General features: G+C 40.9%; 1 protein-coding gene across 1 annotated transcript in view; it reads left to right on the plus strand.

Annotated features, from left to right (window-relative positions):
- The window catches only part of EEFSEC (eukaryotic elongation factor, selenocysteine-tRNA specific), a 63,927-nt gene extending 41,435 nt beyond the window's left edge, over nucleotides 1-22,492 (plus strand). Inside the window, exons 5-6 of the mRNA XM_072421204.1 lie at nucleotides 20,424-21,059; nucleotides 22,481-22,492. Coding sequence (XP_072277305.1) covers nucleotides 20,424-21,059; nucleotides 22,481-22,492 — 648 coding nt within the window. The remainder of the gene's footprint in view (nucleotides 1-20,423; nucleotides 21,060-22,480) is intronic.
- The last annotated feature ends 1,200 nt before the right edge of the window (nucleotides 22,493-23,692 follow it).

Below are 23,692 nucleotides of genomic sequence, written 5' to 3' on the forward strand. Positions count from 1 at the left end.
TTATCGATAATTGTAACTTTTTGAAGCCCGTACCAAGGTCGGGCTTAACGGTCGGGTGGTTAATAATATTAATAATAATTTTAATATAATAATAATGTAGTGTAAGCAGGCAGATTCTACATGAGAAGGGCAACTCTGCCCTGATTCAGAACAGTGCAGCATCACTGCCACCCAATCACAGGAAGCTGCAATAGGTGGTTTTCAATGACAGGTTTCATTGTTTTTTTTTAAATCTGCACTGTTCCTGCAATGAATACCTGGCAAATCTGCAACAATCGGTCTTCCAATGGATTTCCAGTTATGGGTGGGTGGGTGCCTCTGGTGGGTTGGCCAACATGCATTGCATCGGGATGGTCCACCATTGTCCTGATCAGGAATCTAGTCCATGATGTGCATCCAACATTGGAGTGAATGCATATAAACAGGAAATAGCTGATAGAGGCTGGAGACAATTAGGAGCACTGGGGAGCAAAAAGAAATAAGGTGGAAAAATGGTGAAAATGGTAATTTATTTAATAAAAATATGGATATGGGCATTGCTGATGATACACAGGACCCAACTTAATCCAGTTAGGCTAGGTACACAGGTCAGATAATTCTCCTAATATTGCTTCAGGGTTCGTCTCGGAGTAGACATGTGTACGGCGTTCGTCCGACATTGTTTATGGATCCGTCCTGGCGAATCCACGAATGACCGTGATGCAAGTGAAGGGTAGAGAGAGCAGCGAGATGTCCCTTTCTTGTTCTCCTCCCTCCCCTCCCCTTAGAGTAGAATGGTGCTGTATGTACAGAACTCCTTCATGCATCTTCCAGTCATTTGTCATGGAAAAGGATTGTGAAAGATCCTTTACAATGACAAAAGTCTTACGTGTGTATGTAGCCTTAATGTTCAAGGTACTTTAATCGAACTACAGGCTCCAGCATGCCAGTCCATAGTCTTCATCTGCTGATGAACCACAGCCCTCAGGATGCTCTATGACCCAATAAAGGCAGGGTTATCCAGGTCACAGAACCCGGTTCTTGTACAGACCTTGACTCCTGTCTCCTCTGGCTGCAATAATTCAGGCCTTGTTGGCATGGGTGTGTATAAGCATGTTTCTGCATTAGCACAGCATGGAAGGTCACAGGTTTTACAAGCTCCGGGTCCATGGTGAATAGGACAGAGCCAGCTTAGAGCTTGGGTGGTTGCAGGAACACAGGATGAAAAGGTAACCAAAAGATTTGGAGGAGGGGGGTGGTGTAAGGGGGAATCGAGGGAAGAGGGCCAGAGGCAAAAAAGTCAAACGCTAATGTAAACCATACGTCCGCTCCCTCTCTTCAGTCCGTGTGGTACGGATGGGCTAGGAACTTGCAGGGGTTTCTGACTTGGTCACTGCTGGTTTAAATAAGCGAGAAACACAAGACTTGCCGTTCAAAGCCGCAGCTTACCATTTCGCATTGTTTAATTTCAAGCCGTTAATCTGCTAGGCCGCTTATTTTGCAGGAGCGACAATGTTTTTCATTACCGAGTTCCTTCCTCAAACTTAAGAGGAGTAAGAGAAGGCCTCGCAGGGTTGAGTATATTAGGGAGACCCAACTGTTTCTTTTTAAAGAGGAACTCCAGTTTAGATCAATATATACAGGAAATTAACACCTCCATTTATTTTAAGGGGGGGGGACAGTAATATGTTGTCCGGGACAACTATCTACACTACCATCTGCTTTGCAGTGAATAAATTGAGGGCAGGCAAGGCTTGGATGTAGGCCCATCCTCCTTGTTGAGTATATTAATTCTTTTAAAGATATATATTATTATATTATATTTAAAGTGAAACTAAACTTAAAATAAAAAATTACACTTTTAATCCTGCAGATCCCTTGATGGCGCTGGTCCTTCACACAATCCGGTCCTGCGTTGTCCTGGATTTCGCTTTAACAATATATAATTATGTGTGTATATGTATGTATGTATGTATGTACGTATGTGTGTGTGTGTGTGTGTGTATATATATATATATATATATATATATATATACACACACACACACATACACATACATACACATATATATATCTATATCACCACACTATCTTTCAGTTTTCTGCTTCATGCAAACACTTTGTGCCTCTCAGGTCAGTTTAGGTGACACCAATGATCTTTTTGGCTATCTGTAAGGGTGACATTCTTCGCACTGCTAAGCAATATTAGAAGCATTCTTCCCATTGACCACCAAGCTAATATGAGCAATTTATATAATAAATACAGTAGGGGTTCCCTGAAGACATGAATGTTATTTCAAGGGTTCCCATTTAATTTTTTTTAACTTCTAGTACAAGTAGATATCAGAAATTGTTGGGGGGGGGATTTGAATTTCAAAAGACCAGTAAGCAGCAAACACATACTAATTAAATACATCAAATCAATCAAACTCTTTCAATCACAACACTGCAGCAACATCCCTGCATATGCAGAATAGAACCAATATGGATTAATAGTATGTTATTGTCATAAAATGTTTGATCCTGTCCAGCTATCATATCCAACACTGCTAACCCAAACCTAAAAGAAGAAGAGAAAACCGTGGCGGGCTGAGAGTAAATATGCTCCATCACACGCATTACTGAGAAGGATAAACAGTTGTTCCAAAAATCTGAACAGGGGGAGTCTGCTTCAACTTATTCTGTAAACAAATGAAATGGACTCAAATCTTTAAAGAAGACCCGCTCGTTGGGGCGGAGGACGAAGCTTTCAAAAGTGGTTTTTAGGGAAGGGAAAAAAAAAAGCATTTTTGTAAGATATAGATAATCTTCTTTAAAGATAACACTACAAATTATTTGTCATTAATGGAGCAGAGGAAACCTGACTGTCCTGTTAAAGATGGACTCTTGTATACTTGTTTGTAAGCTAATGGTAATTAATTGATTGATCCTGCAGATTCTACAATGCTGCTCATTCACTGACCAATCCGGCTTTGATCCATTTGCTCTATGCAATACCTGGAAAAGGGTTGGGCTGTTTTAAGGTTGCACTTAAGACATAGGGCCTGATTTATTAAAGCTCTCCAAGGCTGGAGAGGATACACATTCATCAGTGAAGCTGGGAGATCCAGCAAACCAGGCATGGATTTTTTAAAAGTAATTTGCTACTTGTTAGCAAATGTTTTCAGTCCCGGACCAAATCCATTCCAGGTTTGCTGGATAACCCAGCTTCACTGATGAAAGTGTATCCTCTCCAGTCTTGGAGATCTTTAATAAATCAGCCCCATAGAGTCATGCTGAAAAGTGACCTTTATTGAAAGCCCTAGATTTAAAAATATTTATTACTATCATAAATACTTTATTACTATACAAATTACATTTGTGTTATATATTACATGAGATTCCAATGGCTGGGTTTACGTACATGTTCAGGATTTTAGCACATGGTAGTGCACTAATTGACACGCTTATTTTACTGCACAGGGGTACTGGGTGTGACTTGCACCCAGGTAATATAAGGTTTGTACAATCTTCCCTTGTTTGCCTTTGCTCTTTGATCTGACATAGTAAACAGCATTATATTTATTGGTTTGCAAACAAATTGTGCCTAGTGTGTGATGGCATAAGTCTGATGCGCCTTCCGGGCGCCCCTGAGGCAAAGAGGGGTATTCATTTTTCCATGCACCTTCTAGTTAAATATATCGGCAGTATAGGGAGTAAATTTGACTAGTGGTAACATATTCTGGACTCATCCCATATTTGCAGGCCAGGATTCTTTTCTTGGAAGGTTTGGCCAGCAGATGGCAGCAGAGACTTGAGTTTCCTCCCCACCATTCCTGCAAAATTAGCTGTCACAGCCCAGCAGAGGAAAATCTCTTTGGGGTATTAATCATGAGTTTCATGCTTGGCTGCCCCGGCACAATACTGTTTATACTATTAGAAAAATACTGAAGAACATTGGCAGAAATTAAATTTACCACTTCATTTCTTTCAAGGTGCGCTTTAATCAATGACTAGAAGCGCCTTTGGCGCATCTCTGCCCTGCGCGTTCTTTGTGCGGGCCCGTCGTGTCGTCCGGTGACATCAGTGTTTGTGGAAGAGTTCCCTGGTGCAATATTATTATTATAACATGCAACTGTACTTTATCTTCAGCACATTATTATTATTATTATTAATATTATTAATAATAATATAAACAGGATTTATATGGAGCCAAAATATTTCGCAGCGCTGTACATTAAACAGGAGCATACAAATAGCCTTTTGCTTTTTTTTTTTTTTTTACGTCACTAATTTTGTAGTAGATTTGCATTCATCCAGCTAATTTTAGTGCCGATGATGAAAGTCTAAAAATATTCCACCTGAAATATTACTAACTAGTCACCTAAATATAACCAAACCTAATACTTTTGGGCATAATAATGAAGCAGTGGATGTGACATTCAGCATTCACTGCAGGTGAATCATTCAGGTGCACATGGCTGCAAAGAATCTGCAGGAGGTAAGCAGCTCTGCGATCCACGTTGGTTTAAAAAATACTTAAATTCTTTATTTTCTTCCTTTTAAACAGGATTTATTTAGGACCAACATTATACCCAGCACTGCACAATAAATAGGGATTGCAAATGCTAGACAGATACAAACAATGACACAGAAGTAGGAGAGGACCCTGCCCAGAAGAGCTTACAATCTAAAAGGAAACAAACAACATGACCATTGTATATAATACACAGCACTTCACTTCCAAAGTTATTCCTGATGGTAGTAACAAGCCGAATATTTTAAGTGAAACCAACATTGATATTAAATAGGCAAAAACATTGTCATCACAAAAGAAAATTATTTAAAGCCAATAATACAACCAATATGAAATAAAAATATGTTGGATCCTTTATAAAAATAAAAAAAAAAAAATTAAAAGATTTTTGCCTAGATTTCTGCCGAGAGTTCATGATCTGCTCAGCAATCTGAAATATATTTATAGCAATATATTGGAGTGAAATGAAATGCAAAGCTTATGTTTTTGGATCGATGCAATTTGCTTGAACTGCTAGTTTGCCTCTTATATACCTCTGGGGTACAAGTGACAGGGTAGGTGAACATCCAGAATTTTACAAAAAAAAAAATTTTGGAACCGTTTGATTAAATTATTATTATTTTTATTAAAAATATTGATAATAATAATAAAACAATACATAATACATGTTGGCTTTTTTCTGGTATTTACATGACCATGTGCACATTTTATAGAATAGTATTTCGAAATGAGTGATTCTCTGAACGAGCATCCCAAAGAATGACCCACAATGCCTTACACATAACAGCAGTGGGATCATTCGTTGCTGTACTGACAGCAATCAGTTAAAGATCACACTCCTATCGACCACATGTGTATGTTTTTGTTCACGACCATTCCTTTACTTATGATATCTGTACACAGACATTTATTGTACCCAGGAATCATGGGGGGGGTCACCATTTTTTTCATGCATATTTAATAAGCATTTATCAGACGATATAGAACAACAATTATCTAGTGTAGCATTTCTCAATCAGGGTTCCTCCAGAGGTTGCTAGGGGTTCCTTGAGCCCATGTTCCGCTTAAGTCAGTTTAGGTGACACCAATGATCTTTTTGGCTATCTGTAAGGGTGACATTATTCCCAATGGCCAGCAATGTAAGAGGAATTCCTCCCACTGACCACCAAACTGATGTACTGTGATCTACGGATATAGTAATTATAAGAGGGGTTCCCCAAGATCTGAAAGAATTTTCAAGGGTTCCCCCATGTTGAACAAGGCGGGAAAGGCTGATCTTTAGTTGTTAGAATTTGTTGTATAATGTTCAACTCTGCACAGCACAATGCAAAACAGTCACTGGTTATGTGAATACATATTATATTATTACTAAAACATAACAGTTACAGCATTGATGTTTTAAAATTGATAAATAGGAAGCATATAATCATTATGGGCATTTTTATTTCTGATGTGATGTGATTTTTATTTCTGATGAGGACTCTTGAGCTGAGCACCGGTGCTTTGATGTTTTCTGGTACCTATGTAAGGTACACTGGTGGCCTCTTTGTCCATCCATCATCTGCTTGCAATGCATGAAGAAGCAGAGAGATTCAGTGAAGACTTCAAAAAAGAAACTATGTAATGAAAAATAAAATTTAACATTTTTACTACTATGTTAACAATGGGGGGAAAGGAGGAACCGAGAAAGGCAAAATATATTTTAACCTTATAACATAGTAATGCTTATATATAATTTTAGAGTTTAGGTGACCCTCCCAAAGAAGACCGCACATCCAATGGCTTTTTTTGTATCTGTGTCCTCTTGTCTAATTATATTTATTGGTGCAGTTCTGGAAGTCCTCCTCCTGGACTGCAGCTAATAATATTATTAATAAACTATTTATATAGTGCCAACATATTACACAGCGTTGTACATTAAATAAGGGTTGCAAAAGACAGAGACAAACAATGACACAGGAGGGGGAGAGGACTCTGCCCAGAAGAGATTACAATCTGAGACCTACAGAAATTACACACCTTCTATTGCTGAATAATAAATTTCTAATATATTCAGTTTAACAATTTTAATATTTGCTATGCAGTACATTTTTCTAGTATAACATTTTATAGAATGCATACTGTACTCTGCAGTAAGTTCATTGCAATATTTGTGCATACATACATATTTGCACATACATTTACAGCATACTATATACTTTATGCATTCATTTAGCTCTGATATATTGGAACAGTGCAGCAGGCTAATCAGTGAGTGATGGTTTGCAGAGGTTCGTGATTATTTAGAGACAGTTCCATATTCTTCGTAGAAAAAGGAACAAGATAAATACAATATATATGCTGCTTTAGAACATTGCAGCTTACAGCAACCTCAGGAGAAAAAGCAACCTGCAACTTTACCCCACCTACCCCTCACCATCTAATGGGAGTGCCTTGGTGGTCAGTAATTGGACAGAGGAGAGTTGGGGGGGCAGGGTGACTTGGCAAAGTCAAATACTTATTAAGACAATGAGACCAGGATGAGAAGAAGAAGCTTTTCTGGTTTACCTAAATTTGAAAATGGTCTATTATTAATATTACACAGTGTTTATATAGCACCGACCTACTACACCGCACTGTACGATCCACTTCCAAAGTCATGCCACTAACTGTCACTCAAAGGGGGTTACAATCTAATGTCCCCACCATAGTCATATGTCATTAATACAGGCTAAAGACAATTTAGGAAGCCAATAAACCTAATTGCATGTCTTTGGAATGTGGGTGGAAACCCAGAGTAAACCCATGCAAACATGTTGAGAACATTCACAAACTCCATGCAAATAGTGTCCTGGCTGATATTTGAACCTAGGACCTAAAGCTACAAAGACCAGAGTCTTACAGGTTCTTTTTATTATTATTAATAAACAGGATTTATATAGCGGCAACATATTACACAGTGCTGTACAATAAATAGGGGTTGCAAATGACAGACAAATACGACCAGTAACACAGGAGGAGGAGAGGACTCCGAAGAGCTTACAATGTAGGAGGTGAGGGAAGTATCACACAATAGGGAGAAGATATGGATGCTGGGTGAGTAGTAAGGGGTTAGGAGACAGAAAAGGATGGGTAGGCAAGTTTGAAAAGATAATTTTTTCAGGTATCAGCTGTGTGAAAATTGTATTAAGAAAATCATGCACATCATATAATCAAAAAAGTAATTTAAACTAATAAAAAATAATATAGATGGGAAAATGAGTTCATTTATCAATATCATATATCTGGTCTCCTAACCTGCAAGACAGAGCTGTGCTGCGTAGCAGAGCTATGTAAACCTCAGAATTGAATGGGCAGAAACACAAATGATTTGTCATGTAAAACCACTGCCATATATTTATTTTATTTTTGTATTCAGCTGTTTGCCTGGAGTTCACCTTAAAAGTAAAACGAGACTTTGTGAGCCTTGGGAAAGTGTCATATTGTGTCCTCACAATGCTGCTCAGCCATTGATTAAAGTGTCCTAGCAGTTCGTGCAGTAACCAGGGAGGCCTTCAGTTTGGGAGTATTTTGGATCGTCTCTCTTGCTCCTGCACAAGACGAGGGCACTGGCTGACATATAGGAGAATAGACAGTCCCAGTTAATAAGGAACAGTTGAGAGACGCGTTGTACCACGGTGGGGGCCGCCCGGCTCTGTTCCTGCGCCAGAGTATTGTTTGACAGGCACCGATGCCCGTGTAGATGTGATATATTTCACCAAGGCCAGGGATTCATTAAGACCTGGATGAGTGGAAATGGTGGAGGAGGAGTACAAGTCCTGTATAAGTCTTTTCAAGCGATACACAGTGTATATTGTATGCCTGTACCTTGTCATTCCTGATCTGCAGAGCATACATTAAAACAGACATGGAAGTTTTGGCCAAACTTTTTTCGGACCTTGTACATTCTGAATAAAGTTGACCTTATGCGTAAAATGACCCCCAAAAAGTTGGACTTTGGAATTTGAAAGGGCAGATTCAGATCTGCTTCAAGATCCTGCGTGATTGCTGCCGACTGCCACTTAGCCAGCTGCTTGCACTTAAAGAACCAGCGTCTGCACATTTTACAGCTGGAGGCAGTCAGCGGTTCTCTCATTTCCATCCCCATTCATTCTGTATGGGGCTGTCGCCAGGAGAAGTTGCGTTAAGCGTCTTCCCATAGGCAGCAGCCTTAGTTTAGGAGTGCAACAATCTTTAGTTGTTCTTACCATTATTGCATATAAAATACCACTGTCTCTTTGCTGGATCAAGATGGTGGTGGAGACATAAATACAATAGTGGTCATACAGTAGATATTCTATGATCCTATGCTGCACAGTGATGGTCACCCCTGGGTGAAGTGGGACATCCCATGTATAAGTCAACCATCTATATTTTCCAGAATTTACTGTAATTTTCGAAAGACTTGTAAAGTATTAGAACCCATCAGGGGTTTTCAAATATTTCCAAGGGTGCCAACAAATAGCCAGGGTGCATGGCCTAGAGAAGTATGGAAACTCTACAAAAAGAACTAGTTGCCTTATACATTTGATTTGGATGGATGGGCAGAGTTACATCATCCCAGCCAATCAAGGATTCTTTAATTCAGGGAGGAAATGGAAACGCTATGGGACATCGTTGATATCACAGCACTGGAGGAGGACTCTCTTTACCAAAATAGTTCCATCTTATTCAAATACACATTGCATACTTGCACTTTATGACTAAAGCTTCTGAGTAACCCCCCCAAAAAATTGAATTCTGCTTTAATGGAATGCTGCATTACATCTTTGCTGTGCCAGTGGCTGCGAGCAACGGATTATCCCCAACGCTTAACCGCCACTGGCTTGGCGCATCTTCAGTTCGTGACACTGTTAGGAAATTCTTCAGCGCCACCAGAAACGACTGTGTGTTTCCTTGTTTGCAAACACAATAAAAGTGGCGTGTGTTCGTATGAAAGGAGCTGGAGAGGCTTTTTTTTTTTTGCCAGACAGCTGAAGCTCGGCCAAGACCCCCACTCTACCAGAGCTCCTTTTAATCAGGTTAATCCCTGACGCTGTGATCACCCCGGGACCTCCCAACCTTAATAAGGTGTTAAGTGCAAGGTCACTGCCTGTTAGTTCATAAAATTTCAGCAAGAGAAGACAATAACAAGGTGAAATGATGTGTTTATTGGAAGGGTATGGAAGCGATTATCCGCATGCCGTTACAGTGTTACTGTGCCGCTGATTTTTTTTTCCCTTTAACCCCATTCACCTTAAAGCCTGCAAAATCATAGTGGCTTCTTCACAATATTAGACTCATTTTCTTATTTGTTTTTAATTACAGTATATGTGTAGGCAAACTGAAAAATAGCAAGGACATATGAAGTACAACTCTAAACACATGTGCGTTTCACCTATGTTGTGTCAGATGACTACTGGGTCATCTAGCAGAAATCTAGTGAGCTCCTAATTTATTGTGCTGATTATTGTCCTAATTTATTGTGCCTAAATTATTGTTAGCTTTGCTGCTGGTGTCTTTTTTGTCTTTTTTGTCTTTCTTGTCTTTTTTTTTTTTTTGTCAATGTTCTTAGTAGAGGTGAGTGTTCCTAAGAATGTCAACAATGAGTTATGGACATGAGGAGAGATGCTATGTAGTCCTGGAGAGATTATGGCGATAAGGTGGGGGGTATTATGAAGCCTAGTTGGAATTATAAAAGTAAAGAGAAGAAGAGGTATAATTTGCTGAACTACAAAACACATTCACCTTTGCTTATCTGCATACTACTACCTAGACCACAGGAATTCTATTTCTTCTCATTTCCTTAACTGCTACCAGATCACAGGGCACCTCCATTTCTCCTCAACTCTATAACCCCTCCTGGACCACCTCACCTCCTGTTATCTTTATCTTCTGGACTACACAATGGCTTTCCCTATCTCCATAAACCCTCTGGAATACATTTCCCCACTTCCCATCTACATCCTCAGCTTTCCCGATAATTAAAGGCCTTTCCAACTTCAGGCCGTATGGTCCAGGATCTTCACACATCTTTGTATTTTTCTTTAGTTTAGTAGTAGTAGTAGTTTTTTTAGTAAGGTGTCAGAGAAAATAAAATGACGGTTTTGGTCTCTGAGGACTGAAGTTGGACAGCCCTGGCTTATAATGTAAGTATTTGCACAGACAAGTAGAGAGGATGGTGGTGTTGCCATCATATTATTCTTTACTCCATCATGGAAGAACTCAAGCCAAGGCACTGCTTGGGATTTAGGTGCAGCAGCTACCTTGGCAGCTCACAACAGGAAGTTTGTAGCTTGCTGGAATTCTATCAGGATTATCAGATATTTTTTCTTCACTTGTGGCATTTTTTATACATGTGGAAAAGTTTTTGTTGCATAGAAATATTTTACTATTTCCATCCTAACAGGCGTACCAGACAAACCATGCAAGTTTGCAAATATAATTATTTACCTGAGAACTTTCCTGGAACCCTTAAAGCTCTTTCTGTTCCTACATTCTGTGTGATTTAGGTGCTTGGAGACATTTTTAAACAATAGTTCAATCTATAAAAGCATCCAGGGCATTCCTCTAGATAGGCATTCTCACAGCCTCCAATCTCATGCCGTGATGAGCAATCAGCATTCACATCTAAGAGGTTTCTGGTTATGCCGTCCATCACACAGCAGCAGAAATGCAGGCAGGCTGTCTTCCCTAAATGTCATTTCAGGATTTTATTTTTAACTTAACCATTTCAGGATCCATTTCTGCCTAGCCATACCTGGCTGGGCGGTTAGAGAAGAGATGGGCTGCAGAAATCATCTTAAAATTACAAGCTGCTAAGAATGGTCCTGCTAGGTATGATGAACAGCAGACAGATTCATGTTTTATGCTTTATGCATATAATTTTAATTTGCACCATCAATTACTTTGCAGGGATTCTAGCAATATATTTAAAGCTGAATTTCCAAAGCTAATGTTAGCTTATAGAGAGTTCAGCAGTAGGAGTGTTCAGTACAAAGAGTGGTGCATTCATTTATGCCCCCCTCTACACTAATCCCCTCTGTAACCCTAACTTCAACACTTATGCCAACTTTGTAGCCCTAACCCAACCTATTTCCCCAAACCAAAAACGACCCCTACCTGTAACCCCATAACCATCATATACCTTCACTTTAAACCTAACACTAAGCTTGCAATCCTTATGCTTAGTAAAAACGATTATCTGCAAGAGGTGTCCTTGCAAGAGTATCTGTCAGTTTACTATATGTAATAATTGTGTTAAAGCAGAACTAAACCAGTGTTTTCCCCAGCTCTTTTTAGCTGGGTGCACCGTTCGACACCTTTCGGTAACCACATGGCTGTTTAATGGTGGTTACTGGAGAGATGGGTCACAATACAGGGGCCACCACCTGCCTACAGCTCCTTCCCTCCCATGCCCTGCACCTGCTCCCATTCAGTTGCGGTCCCGCCATCTTCTTTCTTCTACTCTTTCTCATTCTACTCATTCTAATCTTTTACCATCTTTATTGGGCGGGACTCGACGATGTAACTTCTGCGTTTTTTTAGTCCCAACACTCAAATCAACACTTTTCTGAATTCTGCAACAGAAGAGACTCCTTGCCCGACCTGCTTTCCTTCTTACTTTTTGGACAAGTTTTCAGAATGGGAGTGTCCACACTCGAGAGCTTCTTCCTACATGTAAGCCCATTGAATTACCACCCTCAGCTATGCAGCAGTTTACAGAACAATTACTCCCACAAGAAACCTGATTTAGGCAATCAGCCAGATCATGACAACTCTGTATAAAACAGATTTCAGTTCATGGTTTTGCTGCAATGATAAATAGCATTTTAAAGAAAAACCTAATGGAATGAAAGGTTTTATATATTAGCATAGAGTGCTTTTTTCAAGTGAAAGCAGTGAAGCCTGTACACGGCTGGCTTTTCACTGTGACCCCCACATCTCATCTTTTAATACTTTCCTTTTTAATCTGCAACAACCCTATTTCATTAGAAGGCATACAGTAATAATTAGTTCAGCTACAATGCTCAAGAACAAAAGCCTGCACTTTGTTCTAATTTTGAGCTCTCCGTCTCCTTTTTTGATCAATCTAAGCACATCTGGGATTTTTGGGAAAAGCTTAAAAAATAGAGAGGGAATAGAGAGAAGTGTTCCTCTGGTGCAAAGGGGTGGGTGCTGATTTACGGCCTCCCAAAGGTTTCACCTAGAATCTCAGAACTGGCCTAATGTTCAGTGGACTGTCTTCTCTTGTACACCTTTCACCCAGGCATTAAAGGAGCCCAAATGTTCCATGATAAATGGTCTGCAAAAGCCGCACTGAGCCGATTGATTTAATTTACACACTTGCACTGAATAAACTGGGACTTTATCATCTAGCCGTGCTTAACATGGCACAGCAGGTTCTGTTCAATTCTTGCCTTATCTGATGAGGAGAGCTGCAGGAATGAGATGTCCTTCTGCACTGGCTAACTAGTATACAGTCAGATTGAAAACCAAAATAAGCTAATTGATAAATACCATTCACGATATTGCCCTAATTATTGCCCCTTAAGGGGCCTGCACAGAGCCCTGACCTCAACTATAAGGACACCATTGGAATGAACTGAAATGACCATTGTGAGCCAGGTCTTCTCATACAACATCATTACCAGACCTCTAATGTCCATTTATCTGAACAAGCCCGAATTTCTAATCTTCTGTAAAGCCGCCTTCTCAGGGAAGTGGGCCATTTCCAAATGAAAGAGGAATACATCTCCGATACCCAAACACCAAAAATGTCAGGCAGATGGCCTGTTTTTTTTTCCAATGGCTGACTTCCACTTTCTTGTTCTACATGGTCTCTGCTTGGAGGTGGCCATCTTGGTAGAATAAAGAGATGAGGAGCAAAGACATGAGCTCATCATGTGCGGCTTCTTATTTTACAGGGCAGACGGGTTAGGAAGGGGACCCATAAGCAAAAGTGAAACCACTGCAATGAAAATTATGCTACCTTGCTGCTAGGCAGGGCTGTGCTGTGTGGCTGAGCTTTGCAAATGTACAACTCCCAGTGATCTTCCCAGCACCACCTGTCACTTTTCAGTAACCACCTGGCTATTTTTAGGTGGTTGCTGAAAAGTTTGGTCACAATACAGGGGCCACCACCCCTGCTTCTTCCCACACAGCTTGATAAAATTCTGGGCAGAATACTGAACTTCTATGGCAGGTAAACTGTTCCCATATGTGTATTTCATTTTTGTATTTATACATTTGTCTGGAGTTCATCTTTAACCATCATAAGTTAAAATGCAGTTGAGGCTTTTCGCCTTACCAGAAATTTACCAGCAAATGATTTTTGGAATATGAATAAGGGGTTTATGGAAAATAGGGGTCAAAAGTGGGGATTTCCTTTAAGGCCATATGAGCCAGGAGCCACGTATACTCATGCTCAGGGGTGTATGACATGACCTTCTCCTGACCTATGCCCCTTATTATTTTTTTTAAAGTCCTTTTTGACCTCCTCCCCATAGCAAAACAAAAATAACCCGTCGAACGGGAGCCCAAGATCACTTAATACCTCATCCAGCGAGCCGACAGCCTGTAGGACGCTGCACTTTAATCTCCCCATCCACACGCTGCTCATTTTAATTTGCAAAATTGAACCCAGGTTGGAGTGCATTAAGCCGGGCCTGGGTAAATATTCATGCATCGCTGATCTAACATGTCTCCATTTCATTTGGCCGATTGGAAGAATTACCTCTCCCAGCCTGCGTAGACTCACAGGCTGATTCCCATTTGAGATAGGTCGCTGCTCGCACTCCTGTACGTGACACAAGGCAAACATGAATATATTTTTAGACCTGCTTTCCATACCCAAGGGGCAGATCCATCACGGAGTACTGCGGCGGGGGCCAGGCTCTGAGAAAACCGCCGGCTGTTAAGAGGGTTCTGGATGATAAAACTGAACCGTAATTTGTGCCGCCGCGCTTTCCACCGTTTTTGGTTAAATCGATGCATTCAAAGGAGAATTCTTATATACGTGCTGAGCTTATTTTTCATAGCGAGTGAAAAAAGATCGGGTAAATTTGCTTATAGCAACCAATCAGATTTTCCTATAATGCTGTGTGAAAAGTAGTTGCTAACTGCAACATGGAACTCCTTGTGTATGAAATGTCTCAAAGTGAGATACCTGTAGGATGCCATTGCAGTGTTCCTCTCAGCCCCTTTTAGCTGGGCGCACCACCCTGCACTTTTTTAGTAACCTCCTGGCTGGTATTGAGTGGTTACTGAAGAGTTGGGTCACAATACAGGGGCCACCACCTGCTTACAATTTCTTCCCATGCAGCTTAAAAAAAAATTCTGGGTTGAATTATTACCAATGGCCATACATTTCGAACTAAAAATAATTTTTGGCTAAAATTTTAGGTAAACTCAGAGTAAACAAGATATACATTACTGTCTATCCAGTCCTGAGATATCACAGCCCTGTCTTTTTTTTCTTTCTATTATTTACAGGCCTATAGTGACAGGACAGTGTAAAGAGAAACAGCGCATTGATGAGTTTGTTTATCTGATAGCCTGATCCCCCTCCTATCAGCATCTTCCTTGTACAGCAGCACTTCTGACTTCCTGTGCTTCTTCTTCTGCTTCCTCCCCAAACTCTGCTGTAAAGTTGACTGCATCAGTCTGATAAGTCCAATTGTACTTACACTGCATGCATTAAAAATGCATTTAATAATTCATGAATACACTGCTGCATTGACTTGTGCCTTTTATATCTGCTAGGGGTGCAGCTTTTAATTTTTATAAGTCATCTGTATGATCTCCAGCGAATGGCATAGTCCACCTCAACCCCCCTGGCATCTAACGGGTGAAGCGGAGCCTCAGACGAAAAATGCGTATCCGGTTAATATTGCGCCCCCTTTTGTGTCCCACTGTTCTCCCCCTCTGGAATTTCCTAAGGAATGTTCCAGCTTGTATCCAGCTTCCTCTCTTTCTTTTCGCTGACTCTCTCATTTTCTCTCCCTGACCTTGAAAGGTGATCCGCTGAATTAATGTCGTTTCCCCTTGTCAAGCTATTCCTAGGGATACTATTTAGTCCTGTGTTGTATTAGTGGGTTACATGAACACCAAAGGGGCTGGGAGGCGGATAGCAATTACCCTTATTAATTGTGGTTTGGATGGAAACCCGCAGCCATTGTCTGTACAATAGTCTTAATGAAAGCCAGTTTAACACCAGTTCTGCTGATCACGTGGAATGTTTGGATAGACTTCACATTGATAAATTTGATAGCATCAGGCAGGGTGGGAAATTATTATTATAATAATAAACAGTATTTTATAATAATTAAACAGTATTTATATAGCGCCAACATATTACACAGCGCTGTACATTAAATAGGGGTTGCAAATGACAGACAGATACAGACAGTGACACAGGAGGAGGAGAGGAACCTGCCCCGAAGAGCTTACAATCTAAGAGGTGGGCGAAGTATCACAAAATAGGAGGGGGGATATGGAATGCTGGAAAGTAGTGCGTTTTTTTAAAAGACAGAAGAAGACGGGTAGGTGAGTTTGAGGAGACGGGTTTTAAGTGCTCTTTTAAAGAGGAAGAAGTAGGAGCAAGGCGAATATGATCAGGAAGACCATTCCGGAGAGATGGGGCAGCTCTAGAAAAGTTTTGGAGCCGTGCGTGTGATGAGGTTTTGAGTGTGGAAGGTATTAATAGGCAATTGGAGGAGCAAAGAGAGCGGCTAGGAGAGTATTTTTCTATCAGGTCAGAAAGGTAAGTGGGACAAAAACTGTGAAGGGATTTGAAGAAATGAAATGAATATACCATAAATGCATGAATAAAAAACATAACAAATTGGATTGTTTATATCAATTGATAATACAATATGTAAATATATACATACTGCTTGAGCAACAAAAAAGAAATACTCTAATATTTCATTGGAATGCCTTTAGCTTTGATTACAGCACACATTCTCCATGGTATTGTTTCAATCGGCTTATAAAATGTCACAAAATCCCATTCCAGCCAGAGTTGAGTTTATTTTCCCCCCAGATCTTGTATTGATGATGGGAGAGTCGGAGCTGTGTGAAGTCTTCTCCAGCCCATCCCAAAGATTTTCCATAGGATTCAGATCTGAGCTCTCTGGTGGGCAATTGATGTGTGATAATGAGGTCTCCTGAATCCTGAACCACTCACAATCTAAGGTCAATGAATCCTGACATTGTCATCTTGGAATATGGCCATGCCATCAGGGCATTGATGGAAAAACCTGGCCATTCATTATATTCAGGGAGTCAGCTGACCTCTTTTTTTGGGCAAGATAACTTTGATGAATACCTAGACCTGATATTGTACACAGAATACATTAATAATCTTTTGATCTTATGTCTATACAGGATCTTATGTCCAGTTGCAAATAATCAGATTGTACTGGCAACCATGATGCCCATGTGCATTAGATTGGCTGTCACCAACCAGTGGTCCATGGCTCTGGTCGTTGTGCCCCCAAGCAGGGTCAGGAGAAGGACCCCTTTTGCGGGGCGCACTGGGCAGAGGGATTATGACGGGATTTTGGGATTATGACGTTACTATGGGGGAAGTTTCTTCCCCTTTGAGTGACACCCGACTCCCTGCTCATGCGCAATCCGGAGCCGGTAAATTTAGTGGTCCGAAAAGGTTGACGATTACTGCATTAGATAACAAAATATTTGTGCAAGCACTGTGGGCCTTAAATTGGACATAGCATTAGATTTTTTATATTAGGTGCAGCACGCTACGCAGTTACCACCTGAAATCTTTGAAGTATTTATTATTCAATAATAACAGTTCTCCCACCCCATTATAGCTGGGCGAACCACTCGGCTGTTTTTAGGTGATTACTGAAAAGCTGGGTCACAATACAGGGGCTACCACCCACCTACAGCTTCTTCCCCCCAACTTAAAAATTCTGGGGAAAATACTTCTATTCTCATACAGATCCCATGATTCCCCCACTTTTCTCTCCAAAAGGACATAATCATTTTTTGTTTAGACATCATCCAAGGTCAATATCAACTTCCTGGACTAATATACCAGCTCAGGACTGACATAGTCATGAAAATCCCTGATTCCTTGGGGAAGCATGTACAGACAAGGAACATGCAAAGGTCGGTGTAGAGAGATCAGAAAGAAAGAAACTTTATCAGTCAGTTACCGCTCATCCGATGTCTAATCATATGCATGGGAAAGGCGTGATCAATTGTTACTTTTAGATGTCCTTATTGTGATGGCCAGCAACATTCAACTCACTTCCTTTGAGTACAGGTCATCCTATATGCACACTCCCACTGTGACTGGACAGTAAAAGCAGAAGCAGCAGCACAGTCTCATCTGTCTGTCATTTTGCTTCTACTTGTGCTGGTTATTCCTTTTGCAGTCAAGCCTTCCTATACATAGAATGCAAGAAGCACAACTTATTAAAGCTGTGTATTCATTAATACCTTATTTGATGATGGCTTAATGATTACAGAGCCGCCTTACTCTAGGACTTTCTAGAATTTCACCCAAACTGCAGCAGGGAAAAATCAGGCCACCAGGCAAGCTCTGTTGTGTGGTTGAGCTGTGTAAACCCCAGGACTGGTTGGACAGGAATCATTCAGCACTTAACACAACGCTCATTTATTTAATCTGCGTATTTAGCAATTTGCCTGTAATTCACCTCTTTATTTAATAAGGACAAGCCAAGAACTGGCTTCAAAGCCACCAATCAAATTTAAAACTTCTCCACAGCAGCCAATAAATGGTGACCTACGATTATTCCAAACCGATGAAAAGCGGAATGCGATTAGCTGTTATGGATTCCTGCTCAGCGTACATCATCTCTGCCTGCCTGATATTGACCTTGCCATCTGCTCGGCGGAGTAAATATTTGCGGTGATTTGCTGGGACCACTTACACAGCTTGTATGTCAGTAGTAGATACTTTGCAATTCCCCGCAGACAACTTGATAGTGTCTTCCATAACAAGCATGGAAAATAAATTGCTCTAATCACGTCTCAGACCAACGCAGTCTGGCCCAGCACCAATCCCGACACTTAACGCAGTCTGCTATCGATTGTGGCTGCTCCAGAGAGGGCTGACTACATGCGTCTCACATATTCCGATGTCATTTGCTGAGAGATAAACGCCACTTAGCAATATTTATATCTGAAAATGGCTGCGTGACACGACCCCCCTATTATGACGTCAGTCAGGAATACATCAGCTCTTTTCCTATATAAAACAGTGGGGAGGGCTAAATAAATGTTTAAACAAATCAGAAAGCAAAAGTTAAACATAAACCTGCACATTTCTAACTATTATGATTGTCTTTCATTAATAAAGCGCCAATGTATGCAGCATTGTACAATTCATAGGGGCTGCAGATGACAAACCTGCATACATCACAAGTTCAAACGATGACACAGGAGGAGGGGAATACACAATCTAAGGCTGCCTACACACCCTCAAATATTGTTGTTGGAAATGATCTTTCATAATCGTTTCCAGTGACAAAAGACTGAAAGATGATTGAATGAGTGCTGTACACACAGCGCCATTCTGATCTATGGAGGGGAGAGAACAATCAAGCAACACTCCACTGGCTCTCCTCCGTTTACATTTATTGTGGTTGGTCGTCGTTTGTCGTTCATTGATCTGTCAGGGCAGATGGCGTTGGGCAACCTCTGTGCACAGCAAGGTGGTTACTGAAAAGTGCCAGGTGGTGTGCCCGGCTAAAAGAGGCAGGGGAGAATACTGCACACTGATTGAGTTTAATTCTGCAATTCTGCAAGGGAAAGGTTGCACTAAAAATAACCTCTTCTGCCTGATGGCGCTGCCATCTTCTTTCTTCTTTTCTTCCTACTTTTGCTGTTTTTCCATTTTGATTGACCAGGCCGGTATGACGTAAGCTCATTCAGTCCTAGCAGCCACAGGGGAAGCCTGACAGCTTAGGACGTGAACAGGCAGGTAAGAATGCTTGTTGCAGTAGGGACATCTCCTGTTCCTTTCTGCAATAAAGCCCTGTCTGATCCTAAATTTAAAATCACTCTGAACTGGAGCTCAGTATGGTGGTTAATGGAGAGTCTGGCATAGATTTGCTGTCCCCATGCCAGTAATTTTTAGCAGCATGTCCAGAAATGACATTTTGTTGCATTTTTGTCTGATTTTTAATTGGATTTCACCATTTTACTTTTTGTAAATAATTATTTTTTTCTTGGAAGAGCTGCAAAGACAAAGGCACATGTATCACAACGCAAAGACTTCACCTTGTCCGGGGTGAAGCTGTGTTTGTGTGTCCTTTTGTACAGGGATCACTTGGAGCTGTGATACAGACAATAGTGTATTTTTCTACATGTTCCAGTCCAGTGGCTGATAAACTGCTTACTAAATCATTTATAGCATCTCTTCTTGGGAGCAAGAATCCTCCAGACAGGATGGCTATACAGCACTCTCAAGGAAGTCAAAGCTGGTGACTTCTGTAGACCATTTTCTTTTTATTTTTAATACATTTTTTCATTGAGCTTGTATAAATAGAATGACATGGGTAAATCAGTTAATTGAATGGTACTCACATGTAAAATATCCTTTCCTTCTTGTGGGGTGGGTGGGGATGGAGCAAATTACAGGTGGGGTGAACCACAGGGCACATAGATTGTATTTTCTAAATCATTTGTGCATATTTGCATATGTAACATGTTTGATAGGAAATCAAAAAAATTAGTTCATATGATTGGTCAGTTGCTGAACTCCACATCTGATCAGTTTATTGGGTTGGGAGTGATTTAGGCTATCTGTAGTGTAGTAACAGTCAGGAACTTGGCTTTCCTCATCAGAAAAGCAGCCAAATGCCTCCTTTTAAAAAGTATTTTTACTCTTGGTGGACAAAAATCTTATTCACCTTCTGTGTTATTCCTACAGGTGACCAAGAAAGTGAAGAGCATGCAGATGTTTCACCGCCCCGTAATCAGTGCCATGCAAGGGGACCGACTGGGCATCTGCGTCACTCAGTTTGATCCCAAGTTGCTGGAAAGAGGTCTTGTCTGCACCCCGGAATCCCTGCACACCATCCACGCCGCCATTATATCTGTGAATAAGATACCATACTTCAAAGGAGCGCTCACCACAAAAGCCAAGTTTCACATTACTGTCGGACATGAGACCGTCATGGGAAAAGTTATGTTCTTCAGTCTCCCTCCTCATCAAAGCCAAGAAGAATCCACAAACAATTTTGATTTTGGGAAGGAGTACTCATACCAGGATAGCTACCTTACAAAGGATTCCATAAGTGCAGACCAGGAGAAGGTGGATGGCCAACAAGGGCTTGATCTTCCCAAGCAACAATGGGCCCTTTTGGAGTTTGAGAAGCCAGTAACGTGTCCTAAATTGTGCCTTGTCATTGGCTCAAAGCTGGACACTGACATTCATTCCAACACCTGCAGGCTGGCTTTCCATGGGGTCCTTCTAGAGGGGGCAGAAGACAAAAACTATGCAGAGACCTTTCTTCCCAAGCTGAAGGTCTTCAAAATGAAGCACAAGGAAGGACAAGTTGAAAGGGTAAGGATTGTTTCCTCTTTTTGTCGTTCTCTTCATTGGCTTCCATTTAACTTAAGAATCAAATTTAAACTCTTGTGCTTTGCCTTCAAATCCCTCCATAGCTCTTGTCCCACTTACCTTTCTGGCCTAATAGAAAAATACACCCCTAGCCGCTCTCGTCACTCCTCCAATGGCCTACTAATGACTTCCTCACTTGTAACATGATCACACGCATGGACTTCTATTGTATGCTGCTTCCCCCATATCCTAGATTGTAAGCTGTTCGGGGCAGGGTCCTCCTCTACTTCTGTGTCTGCATCTGTCTGTAACTTGCAATCCCTATTTAATTGTACATCGCTGTGTAATATGTTGGCGCTATATAAATGCTGTTTAATATTAATAATAATAATTTTTGTTCTCCAGCTTTCACTTCAGTCTTACACAGTTGTACCGGCTCCTCTTCTTTACTGAAATTCCTTACTCTGATTTTCCTGCAAATTTTAACTTTTCACAGTGGATATACAGCAAGTCAAATAAAGCCCACCTCATTTCCTGGCTGGGGGACTTCCATCATCATCTAGCCCTTTTATTTCCCCAGCTTTGCTATCCCTTACCCTCCTCTTTTTCTTTTTGATCTTTCAATCCTAGAGGTAGTTATTATCTAGGGCGAACCACCAGGACAAAATAAAATGGTAAACCTTCCGATTAAACAGGACTTACACAAAAGTAAACATGTCACAGCCCTGGGTGATTCTTACTGAATATCTCTATAAGCTGAGGTTACAAAAACACAGATGTGTAAAGGATAAGTGAAGATCTGAATTGTTTGCAAATGCTTTTTTTTGTAAAAGTCCTTGTGTGATGAGTAGACTGTTGTCCAATGGACTGACAAGGTAGAATAGGGCTGAGGTAAGTTTAAAGTTTGCAAGAAAAGATGAGCTTTGCATATCAATTCTATTGTGTTTGCTGGTCTCTTTGCATATAATACAATACCCCTGCCATTACGCCATTACCCCTGCCCCTGACATAAGGCCTGGGTTGGTCAGCTGATGTCTGCTGGTGTAAGAGCTTACAGGGATCAATGAGGGTATCCCATGTGTCATGTGACATTGCCGGGCACAGCATTTGGTCACTAGGCCAGAACACTTCATCATGGAAGTCATGTTCTTCCACACACTAGATGGTGCAACATACGTATGCATTGTGGAGGTATCACATGCAAATTTTTTATTTTATTTAGGTATTCCCTAACAATGAACTTTTCTTACCAATTACCTGTGATTAAATAACTTGCTTTGCTTAGCTTCACTCTTATAAGTTACATTTTTCTTAGCTGTGAGAACTTCACCTTCCACTGCTCCTGTAAAGAGAACGAAGAGGTGTTTATGGTCCAATCAGGAGACAATTATGGGTTGCCAATTTCTGCTTTTCCGTATTTACAGTGCAATGAGTGAACATTGTCATTTTAGAACAGAAAACGTCTTATTGACAAGATCAGCCAGATCTGAGAAAAAGAAAACTAATGCATCCATAACATCTAAGGACTGGTGACTGCAATACATTTTTGTTATTGGATTAGGGAACTCAGGACTCTTTTCATTTACTGCTGCGTAGCCAAGGCCAAGTCTTGCAGGGTGTGCTGAGACAAACATCCCATGTGTTCTTCTTTCTTCATCTTGAAGCTTGACTGCAATATTCTGTCCAAAGAGCACCTCGCTGGGCCATTGACTTTTATTTCTGGGCCCACCAGGGAAGAGTATAAAAGCCAGGTGTAAGGAAGACAGAGCCTGGTGTGCTTCTGCATCTAGCGCCTGTGTGAATTTGACCAATATCAACGACGGGGACCCTGCAATGTATACTTTGCTGCAGCTGGCAGACTCTGCAGGACACGGAGAGGTTTACTAGGTTTACCCTCATAAAAGTGTCCTTTTTACTTCTATTAGAAGTGATTTATTTGGTTCACATAGCAAAGTTTATGTTAGCTTGAGGAAACGTGGAACTGCAATGAATCTACAAAAAAAGAGTTTAAAGAAAGTACATTACCTAATTGTATACACAGAAAATAAACAGGTAAAGAGACGCTGCAGCCAATCACCCAGAGGTCATGACTCACCTCAGGGCCCATGCAGGCGCCAGATAAATGCAAACGGTTCCTGATGCCTCATCACAAAATCATTCAGTCAAAAACTGTCTAACAATGAAAAAAGATGACAATCTTCACTGATTTCTGGATGCCATAAGGGATCCTAGCTCTGATAAGGCATGCTGACATTTCTAGTTCACCTGCAGGCCTCAGGTTAGCCAAGTACGTGTGTCAGGAGCAGCGATGCACTGTGATAGCATTCGTTGTGTTTTGTCCCGTGTTTCTATTCTGTTGCACCATGAGATGTTATTATTTGGGCTACTTGCAGTTATTTCGCCGAAGCATGTCATGGAATGCCGCACAGTTATCTCTTATTTGGGTTTCTCACCTTAGCTGCAGTCACTTTCTGCAAGAACAAACAGTAATTGATACTGGGAGACGCCAAGAAGCTGCAGAGATTAAAAACAAGAGAATGGCGGCATTGGAGAGGGAGCACAGATCAGGAGAGATGGAGGGAGTCCCTGATAATGACACATTTCTTGTTGTGCTAGAGCCTCACGCTCTTAGAATA

This window comes from Pyxicephalus adspersus, chromosome 8 (assembly GCF_032062135.1).
Source record: "Pyxicephalus adspersus chromosome 8, UCB_Pads_2.0, whole genome shotgun sequence".
NCBI lineage: Eukaryota > Metazoa > Chordata > Amphibia > Anura > Pyxicephalidae > Pyxicephalus > Pyxicephalus adspersus.